The sequence below is a fragment of the Eucalyptus grandis genome, chromosome 11 (genome assembly GCF_016545825.1).
Source record: "Eucalyptus grandis isolate ANBG69807.140 chromosome 11, ASM1654582v1, whole genome shotgun sequence".
Classification (NCBI taxonomy): domain Eukaryota; kingdom Viridiplantae; phylum Streptophyta; class Magnoliopsida; order Myrtales; family Myrtaceae; genus Eucalyptus; species Eucalyptus grandis.
In genome coordinates this window covers 39,221,459-39,238,915 of record NC_052622.1, presented here as the reverse complement: position 1 = coordinate 39,238,915, position 17,457 = coordinate 39,221,459, and the positions used below count along the sequence as shown (strand labels likewise).

The 17,457-nt window shown below is 38.6% G+C and overlaps 1 protein-coding gene across 2 annotated transcripts in view; it reads left to right on the top strand.

Annotated features, from left to right (window-relative positions):
* LOC104441256 (putative acyl-activating enzyme 19) overlaps positions 1–17,457 on the top strand; it is a 32,124-nt gene extending 14,667 nt beyond the window's left edge. Inside the window, exons 9-17 of one of the 2 annotated variants that reach the window (XM_039304498.1) lie at positions 4,702–4,745; positions 9,473–9,581; positions 10,361–10,420; positions 12,421–12,505; positions 12,594–12,658; positions 15,576–15,635; positions 16,095–16,139; positions 16,774–16,865; positions 16,930–17,457. In XM_039304498.1, coding sequence (XP_039160432.1) covers positions 4,702–4,745; positions 9,473–9,581; positions 10,361–10,420; positions 12,421–12,505; positions 12,594–12,658; positions 15,576–15,635; positions 16,095–16,139; positions 16,774–16,865; positions 16,930–17,170 — 801 coding nt within the window. In that variant the 3' untranslated portion in view covers positions 17,171–17,457. Of the gene's footprint in view, positions 1–4,701; positions 4,746–9,472; positions 9,582–10,360; positions 10,421–12,420; positions 12,506–12,593; positions 12,659–15,575; positions 15,636–16,094; positions 16,140–16,773; positions 16,866–16,929 lie in introns of those variants that run through there. The other variant, XR_005547517.1, reaches the window with a different exon arrangement.

Here is a 17,457-nt window from a genome sequence, read left to right as displayed (position 1 = left end):
TCACTTCTTCTTTGTATTCCTTGATATGTGCTTCACATTAGGGTTGAGGTAACTAAACAATTCTCTTGTTGCCTCATGCTCTACAAAAGAGTATGTATAATTGTGTTTGATTATCGCTCTTGCAAGCATATCTCTAAACACCCCTTGGTCAAATTGTACCACAGAACCATCAACATTAACCTCTCGGTTGGGACAAGTATTTAAATGACGCAACAAATTTTTTTTGTCCCATGGCTAGCCATATAAGTTACTTCACACCATTTACATTTAGCCTTACTCATGCCATCACCATCTCGTGAATTTTTCGAATTCGACCATACAATCGAAGTGTGTTTTCTTGAACGCTTAGAGGAAGTAGAGATATCTTCCTCATCCTCATGAACTAAGGATGTAACTCTCTTGGATCGTTCGGTAGTTGAATATTCTCCTTGATCCTCGCTATGTCTTGACATGTCAACTAATAAATCTTAAATCATAAGATAAGCCCCACCTCAATATTTGGGCGAACAACACAAACAAGCTCCCCACAAACTCGTAATGCTTCTGCTGTGACTTTGTAATATCTCTCGCAAATAGTAGATAAAACAGGGAGGAAAGCACCTAAAACATCATAATAAAAACAGAGAAAGTAAACACCCTGCAGCTGATTTCGTATAAACCCAACTCGAAGCAGGTAGCATAAACAGGTTATATACACAGCAAAGGTAGGAATTATACCGTTGAACAAAAGATAACAGAAAACCGTCGAACAGTTACAAACTTTCCAATATAGAACCTAATTCACCAGCCCTCACAGTGTAAAGGCTCGATGGCGCCCAAAACTCCCGCTTGAATTGCATCACAAAACCATTCAAGGGGAAAGGCTCATCTAAGCTCTCCGCAAGGGCCAAAAGGTGAAAAAGGTCTTAACAATCTAATCATGCCAAAAAGGAAGAAACACACCTCAAGAAGCATAGACCACGACTTCAGGAAACCATCGTACATGGAATCACCCATAGCAACCTAACGAGCCTTTGGCCACAGCTATAACGGTTCGAAAAGGTCGAACGAATAACTCATTGCGAACCATGGAAGTAGGAGCCATTGCCCCTCGGACGGCTGTAGTCATTATCCAGGTTGCTTCCCCTGCCCAAACTCTGACCACCCAGGCGTCCCCTTAGGCCCTCGGATTGGTATCCGCCTCTGCCTCTTCCTCGTCCTGGCATTCATTCGAAGAAAGTGTCAAATGCAGAAGTAACGATGATTTATAAGCAAAATCTTATCTTCATGTTCTCCAAAAAAGATACTCGTCAAACATAATCAAGATTTTAGCTGTTCCAAATTTACAAGCACTTGCAAAGAAATGTCACTCAAACCCCAAACATCACTTTAACAGTTTAATTGTGACATCACCAATATCTCTATTTCTATCTCCAAATGAACAGGAACTTATATAGCGAACCAATTTTATTGCACATACCCACTCACCTGTAAACTATAGTTACCCCATAAAATCTATACTCTCACTCTGAAACACACAAACCCTACAAATAGTCTGAGAGACCAAGCCTGCACACAGATGGTGAAGATGCTGCAAAAGACTCATCTCTAAGCAAAACCTCTAGGATAACATAAAAATCATGAACATTAAAAAGCCGAATACACCAAGCAATGCAGACACTTTCATAACAAGACCAGGGAATCAAGTAATAATTTTTCTATTTCACGTAGGTCCTTTTGAAAAATACATGCGCACAATTTCAAGAACACTGTTCTTATTGTAAAGATCACAAGAACAAACAGACGAAACAACATGAATGAATCACTTTGGCCCTAGCTACCATCCGCCTAGCAACAGTCACGAGTTCCATGATTCAATTTCTTGGCTTTCAAATGAAGAACACGTATCTACGGAGCCCGTGATTGAGGTTAAGCTGCATTTTATTGGTAATGAAAGACCCATTGTTTCACCCGAAGAATAAGAACCTTTGGAGCCCCAATCGAGGTTAACCAATCGGAATGACCCACATCGCAACTCAATCCCATAGAAAAACCCAGCAAGCCCCATGCCCCGATCAGCTTGCCACCAAAGAAGAGGCCAAACCCAGAAACGAGACAAGCGAGAAGGGCGTGCCCGCGACACGATTACTTACCCGGCTGTTACGAAAACGGCTTAGGTTTGTGGCCGAACTGCGCCGGACGAGAGCGACGGAGATCTAAAAAAGACCGCAGATTCGCCCAATCAAAGCGCAATCGCTTTCCGCGGACGGCGAAGACGGCGATGACGGCGGTGGCTGCGGCGACTGATGGCGGAAGGAGAAGGAGTGCTCGGAAAAAGACAGGAATTCACCGGCGAGCTCTCGGCCTCTGAGTCGCGACTTGCAGTACGTCGTACGATGGATGAGGGAAAGCGAGAAAACGAAGACGTCGAAGAGGGAGAGTAAATGGGTTCGCTTTAGTGGGTTGATAAGTGGGTCATAAATGGGTCTGAGAACAGACCCATTTAAAACCCATTTATTTAAGCTTTTTACTTTTAAAACCCATTATGGGTGCACTTGACACCATTAACGACCCATTTACTATAAATGGGTCTATAAATGGGTTAAGTATTCATTTTGACACCTTATAGCGTTAACGATAGTAGTAGCAGCAGAAGAAGAATAACAGGTAGCAACCGCGTGAGTAGCGGTAATCTGGTAGTGGCGTAGCACCGTGAGGTTGAAAGAACGGTAGTAGCAAGAGGCCGGCAATAATAGCAAGAATCTTAGTAGTGCGAGCGGCAATAATAGCAAAGAACGGTAGTAGTAGTAGTAGCAAAGAATAATAGCGAAGAACGGTAGTAGTAGTAGTAGCAGAGAGCGTGAGCCGGCAGAAGAATAACGGTAGTGGTAGTAGCGGCAGTAGGCAAAGAAAGAACAACGGTAGCGGAGCCGCAATGGCGTGTAGGAGCAACGGTAGTAGTAGGTAGCAGTAGCCGCAATGGCAGCAGTAGTAGGAGTAACGGTAGTAGTAGGAACAACGAGCGACAATAGTAGCGAAGAACGGTAGTAAGAGCAAGCGTGCGAAAAATAGTAAAGCGAATCGGTAGTAGTGGTAGCGGCTGAAAAGAACAACGGTAATAGTAGTAGTAGCAGTAGCAGTAGCAACAACAACGATAGTAGCAAAAGAAGAACGGTAGTAGTAGCGATGAGCGATGGCAATAATAATAGCAAGAAACGGTAGTAACAAAGATGGAGCGTGCTTGAGCAAAGAAGAAACAATGGTAGTGGTAGTAGCGGTGAAAGAGCAAAGAACAATGGTAGTGGTAGTAGCGGTAACAACAACGCTGATAGCAAGTAGCCGCAATAGAAGCGTAGTAGGAGCAACGGTAGTGCAAAGAAAGAATAGCCTCAATAGCGGCAATAGCAATAACGAGTAAGAGCAAGAGAATAGCATAGTAGGAGTCGTAGTAGTATCACTCATGATGATAATCTCACTATAAATATATCTACCACAAATCTCGATTCAAATAATTATATGCTTGATGGAAACCAAGAAGACAGGTCAACCATAATCAATAAATATCCGATTCTTGAATCCGCTAATTAGTAAGTGTTGTAATCCATGTTCACAAACCAAATGTGATGAATTTGATATCTTCCGATCTCATATGTATCAAAACTTGAAGAAAAACCGATCAAAATTACAGCTTTAGGTGGTCAGTGCACCAACCCTAGGGGACTCTCAAACCAAAGAATAGGATCAAGTAATCGTGCAATTAGACCCGCTCCGATACCATGTCACAAAACGATTAGAGAACCCGCAGCAAGTAGAAAGAGAGAAAGAAGGAAGAGAGAAGAAATAGAGAGGAGGAGAAAGAGAACGTAAAAGAAAGAAAGAGAGGGCTGTATTTTCCGTAATCACGTAAACCCTACACCCATTGTATTTATATTGAATATAAATTGTATATAACAATAATATCCTTATGTAAGTAAAAAAGGAAATAAAACTCGATAATAAAGGAAACTCAATTAAAGTAACTTAACAAACCCTAAAAGCCTAAGTAAAGGCTAATTAAAAGAAGAAAATACTTAAATTCTAAAATTAAAATTACGCTTCTAATCAGAAAATTAGCTACAGGTCTTTCCTCCTTTTTCTTTTATTATTTTTTTATCAGTATTCACTCCAATCAGTTTTTGGCATAAACAAAGAAAAAGCTACACTTAGTTTGATACTGACAATGGGATGCGCTGGTTTGACATTGTCATGACAAAGGATGAGAACATGCCACAAAGCTCTTGTGAACAAAATTGCATCACAGGCATGCGTATAGTGCATGAAAAACTCTCGTACAAATGACAAATGTGTCTTGTCAAAACAGAGTATACATATGGTTTTATGTTTTGATTGAGGTCCAACGTTGGATACCCCTGTTATCTTGTAATTCAAGTATCGTGCAATGTCTGTCTGTGATATTGATGAATTTGTATTGATTCAGGAGGCATTTTATCATGTTGGTTGTACTGGTCTTTTACTAAAGTTAAACAAGACGCCTAGCCTTACTCCATTAACTGGGCAATTGCACACAATTTCCATCCAGCATTTGCTCTATTTTCTTTTCTGTTTTTCTTTTTTTTTTTTTTTTGGAGATTTCCTTTCTGCTGAATGTTCCCTCTATATGCTTCTTATAATCTTTATTTTGACTTATGTTTGTTCACCAGATCCCTTTTCCTTGCTTCATAGGTAAAATCACAGCCAGTTGCTGATGGGCGACGGCAATTGATATGGTAATTCCAGTTCTTTCTGTTAGTGAATATTTTCTTTTACTTGTATTTTGGCATGTTTATTCCTTGGACATAGGGAGAGTGACCAATACGAGATTCTGCCCATGAATTATTGCCAGGCTGCGATACGGTACCACTTTCTTTTTTCTGTAAGCAAAAACAATTATTACAAGAAACATTTTTCTAGTATAAAAATATAAAACAGAACACAATAAACGAGTTTGGGACATCTGGGGTGCCAAAATTTGGCATGGGGGACACTTAAGTGCTAAATGTTAGGAAAGTGACACTTAAATGCCAAAATCGGAATAAAATGAATTAATTAAGTGCTAACGGCGAGAGAATTCGGCCAAAATACTGACATGGCGATTTTCTGGCAAGGCAAGTGCAAAACGATGTCGTTTTGCACGCTGACATGGCTACACAATTAATATAAATATTAATTAAATTAAATTTATAACTAAATTTTTAATTAAAAAAAAAAAAAAAAAGGAAGATGGAGATTGCAGGCGGCGAGGGAGGCTGAGCCCTCACCGCCGCCTCCCCACTATTGCTATGAAGGGCTGGTGACGGTAGGGGAAGGGTCGGTTGGGGTCGTCGGGCCTTGGCCAAGGGCCGCGACCTTGGCTAACCAGCGATGGGGCTCGTAGCCCTTGCCTAGATCCGGGCGAGGATTAAGGCCCTGCCCCAGATCCAGCAACCCTCTCCCATCGTCACCGGCCCTTCTTGGCGACAGCAAGGAGGCGGCAACGAGGGCTAAGCCCTCATCATTATGCAACTGTTTTCATTTTTTTTTTATTTGGTTTTAAATCTAATTTAATTAATATTTATAATATAATCGACGTCAATAGCAAAACAATGTTGTTTTGGCGTTTCTTTGCTAAATCAGCTCTCTGGCGAGTCACGTAGATGAGCAATATTAATAAAAAAATTCCCATGTAAAATTTCCAGCAGGGTTTGCCGAACTTGACACTCACGTGTCCTATTTTTCAAAAAAAGTGACACTTAAGTATCACTTTTCTTACTTTTGGCATTTAAGTGTCCTCTTATGTCAAGTTTTGGCATTTGAGCTATTCTTTTCCCCACAAGAAATAGAAAACTCAAAACTCAAATAATAGAGTTGTAGCAAAGAAGAGTCGCAACACGAAACCAAAGAAGACTAAAAACCATAAAGATGAAAGTAGCTGTGGCTTCTTCTTATATTCCCTCCAAAATGCACCATATGAGATCAAATGGAGGATTTCCTAGATTTGCATGGCCCAGGGCAATGATTCAACGATTGAAATTATTGTAGAACAGTTGGTAGCATCACCTGATAAAGGAATTGATGGTGCGTATGTTCTCTATTTTGAGTATATATATATGTATATTTGGTTGTAGTTATTAGATGGTTATAAATAAGGAAATTAGAGTTTTGTTTCCGTCTTTCATGCTCTATAAATAGAGCCATCTTATGTTCTCTATTTGTCAATCATTTAGTAAAGATGTAGTCTTTATTAATTCTCTCTACTCTCTTGAAAATTCTAAAATATTTACATAGTAATAGAGCCACCAAGAGAGTGGGATCTTAGGCAACCAAAGGTGATAATAAAACCATGAACTCCAAAATTTCTTACTTTGTCTATTTTCTAGCTGGCAATCTTATTAAAGAAAAAAAATCATCTCTGCCATCATGTTTTCTACCTCGTCAACCTCAAGAGCAGCCACACTTCAAGAGTGGCATCATTTTTTCATGTTTGTTGCGTTCTCTTGAGTTGTCCCTGAGATTTAGAGCTCTCTCATGAGCCGGTGGTTTCTCCGTCTCCATCGTAGTCAAGGGGGAGTCGTGGTCATTCACTGCAGCCTCGTCCATTTTATGCCAAGATCCTTATCGCTGGTGAAGACTAGAGCCTCTCTATTCTCTAGTCCTTCTGTCATGTATTCATTCTCAATCGTGGTTATTGGTTCTACTTCTCCGTCACAAGCAAGCTACTGTTCTCATCCATTTGCTGTTTTTGGTCTTAGGTTTGTTATTTTGTTGTCTTTCCCAATTTCCAGAAAAGAAAAAGGCATTCTGGGGTGTGTTGGTTCTCCAATCTGCAGTGCCTTATCTTAAAAAAGTTCCCCAAGTCAACTCTCAACATGCCTAATAATGTGGATGATATTCATTGTGAGACTCTTATCAATTGTGGGCGTCATTGACTAGTGAAGCCTCCATCAAGTTTCCAGGCAGCTGTGAGCTCAAGAGTGAAGCACACATTTGTTGAGTAGCCAGAGTCGAGAGTTGTGGGGTGATGAGGTTCAGTTTGCCTCAATTCATGAGTCAGGGTTATCTCGATGTTAATTTTGTCATTCTAGGTAGAGAAAGGTGTCAACTTTCCCATCTTGACTTGTCTCCTCAACTATTTTGTCAAATCTGGTGTTGATATGGGTTACATTCAGTTTGTCGTGTAAGTTTCCGGCTTGCACCATTGTCATTGTCTCAAATCCATTTTATTTATCTACATCCCTTATCTAGTGTAAGGTCTGGCTTGCACAGCGCTTTAGTCATAGACTATGGAAGAAAATTCTTCTTGTCATATGCAACCTGATGCTCTAGCCTGAGGGGGAGTGTTAATATATATCTAAGTAGGTGATCATAAAGGACATTAGGGTTTTGTTAGTGTCTCTCATTCTCTACAAGTAAAGCCATCTCATGTACTTTTTTATTAAGGGCCCGCTTGGTTCAACTTTAGGAAAATGGCTTTGCATTTCCTCAAGTATCTTTGAATGAATGGGCATTTGGTGAAGGCAAGAGTGTTTGGATACTCATTTTGGTATATATTTTGTAAAGCATCTTTGAGGTGAAAAGAAAAAGGAAAAAAAAAAATGAAAAGGAAAACAGAGGAGGAGATGCAGATGCATCAGAGAGGCCAAAATTGTGAGGGAGGCGGCTCAAGCTGGTGGTGGTGGTGGGGAGGTTGAGCCGCATGGGTTGCTCAACCTCAGGCAGCGTCGCCTGTGTCGCTCAACCTTCGGTAGCAGCACTTGGGTCGTGACGCCTGAGGTCGCACAACCTCAGGTGAGGCTTCCCGACAGCCAGATCTCGCTGCCGGTTGCTGAGTTCCGCTGGCTGAGCTTCACCGGTTGACCAGCAAGTCCAAGGAAGAAGACAATAAATGGTGTTTTTTGAGGGCCAAAAAGGAAAACATGATTATTAGTGAGGGCAATATTAGAAAATGTTGAAAGCCCAAAGCTTTGGGCTTTCGGCATTCCAAATGCTAACATTTGGCCAATGAGGCCTCAACAAATTGAACCAAAAAACTTTTTATTTTTCCCACGGGGCTTCGGAGGCTCAAAGCCCATTGGGAAAGCTGAACCAAACAGGCTCAGTTATCTAGTAAAGATGTAGTTTCATTGTTTCCCTCTCCCTCTCTCTTGAAGATCCTACAATATTTCTATTCTCCATGTGCACTGAGTTGATTAATTGTTCATCTATCAGAGATTCTCGAAAATGAGAATATTCCAAGTAGCTGCCCAGCACAAAAAGGATGTGTTCAGGGGCACATTAGGAAGCCAAATGGCTTTAGCACGAATTGTCTGAAGGTGTCAATAGAGAGACTTCTGATGGCTAAATAATAAGATTTACTAGAGAAGGCTCTGCATTTAACAAAATTCTAGATGAGTATGTCCTTCTCCAATACCTTTAACCTTGGGTTATAAAGAGAGAGATGAATGTGCAGACCACATCAACCTCCCTTAAAATATAAATTGAGGTGGAAATTCTGAGTACAATGCTGGTGTTGATGCACAAGACGTTAGAAACCAGAGCATCCTGGTCAGAAACCAGCGCATCCTGGTCAGTAGAGTGAGATAAGAGAGTGGGGAAGCAACATTTAAGATGAATGTCTGTGCGCCAGTTTTTTTTTGTCAGAAAGGAACCCCACACCCATTATTGAATTCAAATCTAATCCAACAACTAAAAGAATTTTATCCTTCTCTATTATATTTCGAGATTCCTACAAATGTGGAGAAGATAAATCCTTGGAGCACCTGTGCCTGTGATGGCACCACAACTAAGGAGAAGCAGTTCAGATTAGAATGGGGCTAGATGATGCCAGAAGCCACCGAATTTGTGCCTCTTACTGGGGATTTGATGCAAGATAAGGAAAATAGTGTGCATGTTCTTTGGGGGCTATTGCAAGAAAGCTCACTTTTCATTGATAATGAGAAATTCACTATAGGGTGCTAGATGGGGAAAGCCTTGTACGAAAGGAGGTCAAGATTCAAAAGATCTTTATTACGAGAGAAAGCATATATTAGCAACCAATGCATTTGCATCTGCTAGTAATTCCATTATGCTAAAATCATAAGTTTTGCACCTTTCATGAAAAATTACAGGTTGAAGACTCCTGTACTTCAAAAGCTTGCTTTCTTTGCTTTTTCCAAAACAGCCAGAAAATAGAGAGGATACTCACAAGATAGCGATCTCCAACCCATATTTTCTTGCGCTCAAAACCCACCGTTTGACACGTTTCTATCAAATAAAATATTTAGACTTTAGATTTCACTTTCCCTTTCTAGGCCATGTTGTTTTGCTGGCACTTATTCTCCCTTTTTATTGCTTCTTCACTGTATTATACGCTCTTTTTCTACAATGTCTGTTCCACTATCCTAGGTAGCCTAAATTTTCATCTTTCCTATTCTCTTTTATCAATTTTGATGCTCTATATGTTGCTTCAAGACAAATGACACAAAAAGGATTTGTGCAGGTGTGGATCTCACGATCATAACCTATATGCTCTTGACTACAAGAATCATCAATGTCTTTTCAATATTAGCTGTGGTGGGAGTATCTTTGGTTCACCTGTGATTGACGAGGTGAATCTGGCATTTCCTGATGTTATATTTTTATTGGTTTGAGAAACATCTACAATATTTGAGTATGAGGAATGGGAAGGAATGGAGGAAGAAATGAAATAAAACTCGGAAGGGAATCAAATTATATTTTCAATCCTACATTTGGCTGTGACAAAAGAACAATATGGACATCCAAAGGGGATACTGTAGAATCTCAGATATTCCTTTAAAAAAAAATGAGAATGGATATGCTGGAAAATTGATTATGTGTGTGCTTGTGTCTGCCGTGAGGCAAATTAGAGAGGAAGTCACTTTCCTTCTTTGCCAATTCCTGATAAAGAGAGAATGGGCCTTCCATTGGGAATACCCTGTTCAATTCTACGATACGACTGAACAAGAGAAAAAGCCTGGAGGAGATAATCATGATTCCATTCCATTCCTTGTAGCAAATACCCTGTGTGATTTATTTACAATTGGTACAATTGATGGGAATACCCTGTTCAATTCTACAATACTACTAAACAAGAGAAAAAACCTGGAGGAGGCAATCATGATTCCATTCCATTCCTTGTACCAAATATGGCCTAAGGACTTGTGTGATTTATTTTACAATTGGTGCAATTGATTTAAACTGTCATATTTGACATGTTTGATGCTTGAGATTTTTCTTGAATTTTCAGGTGAAAAGTTTTTACGTGTCTTTGATAGGTCATTTTTCAGTATCATAAGTTTCCTTAATTACCATGCAGTTGCTCAGAAACCATCCTTGAGAAAATTAAAATTCAATTGATTCATTGCAGGTGCGTGACACTCTTTATGTAGGATCCACTAGTGGTCGTGTAACAGCTCTTTGTATTAAGGTACATATGAACTTTTTATCCGTATTACTTCCTTGGAGTTTGAATACCTCGATGGCAGATGCTGAATTGTCCACTTTTTACGTCCAAATACCATTGAAGACCACCTCCAATTGTAAATATCCCAACCTGCTTATGTCAGAACAAATATAGATAAAACTTTGACCCAAAAAAAAAAAAAAAAAAAAATTCATAGATGTTTGCTCACTAGGATAATTTTTGTGGATGGGTTGGCTAGTTTTATACAATGAAAGGACCAATCTTGGAACCTTTGATATCAAGATTTACACCACCCCCAGTATGCAGAGTCCTAATTGAAACTTGAGTTGTTTTTGCATCCATCTTTCATGGGAAGAATGTTAAATTTTTAGAATATGAAATATGACTGTCTTTTGTAAGAGGACCATGTTATAAGTCAACTTCATTCAAGTTAAGAAGAACCTTCGTTAGAGTTCTGATCTTTTTCTATCCACCTCATAAAGTTGTTCAACCTCTGCAGCTAATTAATTATCCAATTATGGATTATAGCATCTTTTTCATTTTAAGTTTCACTCAATTTAGGTATTTCTCTTAGTCCAAATAATTGAATTGGCTTTCTGTTTTGCATTCTTTTATTATTCCTTTTAAAAATAGAATGTTTTTCATGACCTTTTCTTTTTTTTTCTTGTGAAAGGTTTATAAAGAATTTATTCTTTCTTTTTAAAACCTGTATAACTAGAAAATAATTATTTTGCAATTTTTAAATTTTTTTATGAGTTCCTTAAAAATGGGTTCAATAGTGTCCTAAATGCTTCAAAAAGTGCAATCAAGTCCTAAACCTTTTGAAATTAATGCATTTGATTCATACCTTTTGAAATTAATGCAATCAACAAATGCCCCCATTTTGGCATCTAGCCATGGGAAAACCATCTGCTATACCAAGTTAAGCATGGTTTCTACCATTATTGTGTAATAGGAAAACTGGGGGTTTTTGTTGTCTAGTCAGAGTATGGCTTGAGTATGGCTTGATTATGAGTGTTAATTGAAAATAGAGCTCAATTTTAAATTTAGATTGATCTAAAAAGTAAAACTAGAATCAGTGCTTAAATCTAAAATTCAACCACAGATGATCAATGAATGTTTAACCATTCTTAGATACCGCAGCTGAATAGACTAATATGACTTACTAGTTTAATTTCAGTAAAACAATCCAAATCAACAAATTTGAACTGATAAGTCGAGTCGCCAAATGTTAAAATCAAGATTCTAATTCAAATCGATGAAATCAGGATAAAATAACTAAAATGAATAGTCAAGATCAACTGATGCATGATTTTAGGCACCTATAGTTGGTCAGCAGAAATTTTGTTTGAGTTTGTTATTCAATTTTGAAATTTCATGACCAAATTTAGATTGTTACTCAAACCTTGGTTTCCTCAATTTCATGTGATATCTAATTCTTATCTTCCATAGTCAAGGCCTATAATCAATGGGCAACAAAAACCCTGGGTGCTTGGATAGGATTGGAATTATGCTAAATTTGGTGAAAGGTCCAATTTTCTAACAATTTGACATCACCAATGGCCATTTTAGGATTTGATTGCACAAAATTCAAAAGGTTTAGGATTTGGTTGCACGTTTTGAAGTGTTTGGAAATCAATTGCACTCCATACAGAAAGTCTAGGACTTCTAAAATATTTTTCCCATGGTGGAAATTAGTGGCAACAGGGACAGAATGAGTTTAGCTGGCCATTGTCTTTCAATAGCTCTTCCTTTGTAAGAGAAGGTAAGCTAGTAGCCAGTGTTGTTATTTATGCAATGATCCTGTGGTGGCTAGGAATTTTATTTTTTTTACCCTGCTACAATGGCCAGTTTGTAGCTATGCCTTCTGTTGTGGGTGCAGTGCTTGCAATTTTTGCTATTTGATATAGTGTTCTCTATACTATAAACATGCCTAATCATACGATTGTTGGCCCTAGCATGTTTAAGAGATTCTGATCCAGAAGTTAACATGAAATGTGCAGGCTGTACCATTTTATGTTCTCTGGCTATGTGAATTTGAAGCACCAGTATTCGGATCTCTCTCTGTGTGTTCTTCTTCTGCTCTAGGTAGTCCACGAAATGTCTTCACTTGATTGTTAGTCTACTTTTTCTTAACTTATGTGGTATTTTTCTAAACTATCATCTTCTGCAACAGTTATTTGCTGCTTGGTTGATGGATCTGTTGTGGCTTTAGATACCACTGGATCAATTATTTGGAAGGTACGACATAATTTTGTTACTTAATGTTTTTGGATTTTTCTTTTTTCAGTTTTTCACTTGATCTAAGTCAGCAGTCCAAATGATTTAAGAAATCCAAAATTTCTGGAAAGTTCAATTTTGATGATTGTTTCCACATTTGAGTTATTGGTATTGGGTTTCTAATGAGCTGGAATCTATCGAGCGAGAGAATGATCAGTGCAACGTGTCAGAGATTTTTCAATTTGAGTTATTGGTATTGTGATTCTAATGAACTAGAATCTGGGAAGTGAGAGATTGATTAGTGCAAAGTGTCGGAGACTATACATCTGCATTTTATGGTCTCATAAGTTTGGCATATCTTATTAATGCAACATGGCTGCAGATCTGTGTTCTCGATACCAAGTTTCTTACCTTTTATTGTGATCCATTAGAAAACGTTCACTATCCATGAAATGTGAACTTTCATGGAAGCAGACAAATGTCGCATCAGTGAAAAAAAATTCTTCAACTGATTTTCTTCTCACAGTTAGAGCATTGATAGTTCAGCTTATAACTTCATAATTGGGTTGTCCTGCAACAAGTCCATGTTATTGTTCCATGGAGTTGCATCTGTAGATGAAGTGCCAGAGATGCAGAAATCTGCATTTATATGCACAAGCAGTAAGCACAGACATAAATATAGCTTGGCATACGAGTGGACACTGATACAGATGGTCTTATCATTTCTTTTCAAGTAACTGGCAATCTATGTTGTGTGTTGTTTCCTTGCATCGTGGACCTACCCCAATGTGCAATAGAAATGCCTACTCCACGGGGTCCAGTGTTACTCTAGTTCTTGCAGTTTAATGAACAATGCATCGTAGCTTCTCCTCCCCATTTATTGTCTCAGTAAGAGAGCTTACTTTGCCGTGTTTTACCTCTGTTATATTGGTCATGTTGTCAGTCCCCTTGTATAGGCCGAATGTAGCTATGGTGATAGTTTCAAGTTAAAGGTGTAAATTGAAAGGCTTATTTTTTTTACATGCAGAATCTCTTGTGAGTTGGTAAACAGTTGTAGGATAGCTGGAAAATGAATCAAAATTCAATGAAAATTGGTGTTAACTTGAAATATCTAGAAAAATAATTTACATATGACATATTTAACGACTTTTATTTTAGTAACTTATTACTAGCTTGTGCATAAATGTTCATTGTCAAATTGTCACTATCTCTGGGTGAAATGGCAGTGTTTCTACAGTGTCCCTCTTGAGCAAAGGCTTAATAACGTAACTATGTGACAGCTTTCATCCATAATTGGGCAGTATTGTAACTAAGTATTACCAATGAGAAGATGAAGTAGAGTATCCTTCCATATATTAGCAAGATGGGAATGTCTCATAAGTTTTCATGGGTTGATCTCTCCGAAATGAGGTTTTTTAAAACCACCAATATCTATTCTAAGGGTTGATTAACTGGTTAGCATGTTTGTCTTCCTCACTAAAAGCCTGGTTCAAATCACCCCACTTAAGCATTTTCTGTGACCACCCCCAGGAGCACAGGTTTGTAAATCCTCGGAAATTGCCAGGTGTATGTACGATGGGGTGGATAGACTTTCACACCCGGTGGAAATTAATTGGGTGCCCAAGAAGCCCCGAGGACCACCCTCATAGTTGTGTTGGTAATGTGGTTAGAGTCCAGTCTAGAATCGTGTCCATTTTAGATCTTAAGTCTCCTTTACTCACTAGATTGAGAAAAACCATGATGCTTAGCTTGTAATTCTATGGTGACGTTTTAGCAAGCTGCATTTATTGGTGTTTCGCTAGAAAGTTGTTGATCCTATCAAATTATGAATTGATTTCTGTTGAATTGCATGATTCTTGCTCATATTCTCCTCTTCTTTGAATACTGAATTGGATCACATGGTTACAATACTGAGCTTCTACAATTTCTACAACCATCATGGTGTGCATCTCTAAATATTAAAGGAAGTTTGACTTGCTGGATGTGTAATTCAGAGAATGAGGAATGATGATTTTCGCATAGCTGTTGGATGGACACCCACCATTTAGCAATCATTTGAATCATATCTACAGCCATATGTGAGGTCGGTAAGAAAACCCCAAGGTGTATAACACCAAGAACGGAATTGAAGGAGCAAATAGGAATCATTCACAAGGAAATGCACAATCTAAAAGATTCTCTTCTGGACATCAAAGCCAGAGAAAGGATAGAACAACTTCCCAAAAGAAACTTTATTCTATAATGGCGAAATACTTTAATATGAAAGAAACTCTTCAAGACTAATAAATAGGGATAAAAATCTGAACATAATTGAAGAAGTTCTGACTTTTCTAGAAGGTGTAGGCCTTCAAAGTAGTACTGCTTTGGAGTTTTAATCTCACAAAAACCTCATAGTTGATTTTGCAAAAGATCATTTACATTTTACTTGATCATTTTTTAACTTTGAAAGATTTGGTGGTATCACTGGCGATTGTTTTAAAAACTTAAGCTGTTAGATGAAGGTGTAGTTTAATATTTAACTATTCTAATATTCCCCCTCACGCTTAATTTGGTTTTTTTGCCTGATACTAATTGTGGACATATTTAATTGGGGAGGCAAAGGGGTCCTGGAAAGATTTGAACTTAGGATCTCCTGCTCTGATATCATGAAAGATTTGGTGGGACCAGTGCCGACCGTTCTAAAAGCTTAAGTTATTAGACGAAGGTGTGGTTTAATATTTAATTATTCTAATAAACTTCTAGGATCTTGCGATCCTTGATTCAATTCCAATCCTTAGACAGTCCCATTGATCCTTAGTAGGGTGCTGATTTTTACCATTGTGGATGACATTTTATTTACTAAATGGATGCAAGTTATCTTGCTTCACTTTGTAATGCCTTTCCAACTTATCAAATGCATTCTGCTTTGTATCTTATTCTAATTATTAACTTTGAACAGCGGAGAACAGGTGGTCCTATTTTTGCTGGAGCCAGCATAACTTCTGTTCTCCCTACTCAGGTAAAACACTTCTGTAGAGAATTCGTTTTGCGAAGTCCATTCTATGTGCAAGATGTGTCCCGGGTAGCATGTTAAAGAAAATTTTGGACAAGTTTCCAGTAAGGGCGTGATGAGGCAATAAAGTAACGTGAGCTAAAGAATCCATGTAAAACCAAACTGCAGAAAATATCTTAAACAAAAAGAAGACCAGCATTGCCAATTTTGGATGCAGTGAATATAACCCAAAATGAAATAGATTACTTGGTACAAACAAGCATGGCAAAATGTGCACAAAAAGTGATCCAAATTTTAGACTTCGTCTCATCCATCTTCATGCTCTATTTGCTAGATGAATTACTTTACTATCATATTGCTTTGATATGAGATATCTTTGAAAAAGCATGAAATAAACTGAAAGGAACAGGATAATAAGGAACCACCTTCGCTCTTGATCTAAGTGAGGATTTCTCTTGTATGCAGGTGCTTATTTGCTCCAGAAGTGGAAGTATTCTTTCACTAGAACCAGTATGGTCCAACTCTTATCATATTCACTTTGACTTGACTTGTCCAAGAATTTGTATCGATCTAGTTTGACCATTTGTTTTTAAGTCTTTTAACCATGTCTCTGGGGCTAACTGGTAAGTCTATGCATTAGTTGCTATGGTTTTACTACAATCTTCTGAAGACTTCTGCAGGTAGTTTTGCATATAGATGGCATTGCCACCTAGTACCTGTCTCTTCTCTAGTTCCTACCAAACTTTTCAATTTGACGAACTTCATTTTAGTTTCACAATATTGGAAGAATCTTTTGCTTTTGATTGGCATTGAGGAAAAAATCTTCCCCTACATTTAAAATAAGTTTCTGTGTCATTTAACCATACAAAACAATTCTTGCGATCATTTTTCTCTCTATTCACTTCATTGCTGTTTCTTGGTGTAATCACTGCTTGTCGACAAACCCCTGCAATCTGCGTGTCACCCATTATCAAACTTCCCAGGGCCGCAACTATCTTCCCATGGCCTACTTTCATCAGTTTTTCTTAAGTTGGATATCAAAAAATGATACTGAGATGGAAATTCTCTCTCCCCGTCTATTCTTAAACTGTGACCTTCGATCAATTTGCTGTCATATTTTCTTATCATTATGGGGATTCTTCAGGAAAATGGGGAGATATACTGGGAATACGATGCTGGCTATCCAATAACTGCATCTGCCTATCTTGATGAGCATTTGCGACTTTCAGCTGACAGGTAAAGACACTTCATAAGCTTGTTGGCCTAATGCTTGTAATTTATAACATTACTGCTTTTACAGGTTGGTTTGCATTTGTACGTGCTCGGGATCTGTGTTGGTGCTTCGCATTGAGGAGGATGTAGCAAGGGAAAGGAACCAGCAGAAAGAGGATAGGTGCATGGTTCAAGAGTTTGCGAGGTTGGAGCTGGAAGGAGATGTATTTTCTTCACCTGTGATGATTGGTGGCGTTATTTTCATTGGTTGCAGAGACGATAATTTACATTGCATAGCTGTTGGATCACAAAGTTCAGTGATAGAGTAGTATGATAAAACATTATGGTGCTATTTTAATCTTCGCCACGCCCGTTTGCTGCATCTCCACTCCAAGTGGTAGTGGCCTGGATCCTCTTGTAGGTGTGCTGGATCCTGCCGGCTACTGAGACCGGCTGGCTGTGACTAGGAGCGGCATGCAGGCAGCCCCGAGCCTAATTGGCCATGGTCCACGACCCAATGTGAGAAGGGTACTCGGGTAGCAAGAGCCACGTAGGTTTGACGGTCGTTGACTTAGGACCTGGAGGACTTAATTCTAACGTAAATTCGTTCTGCGGA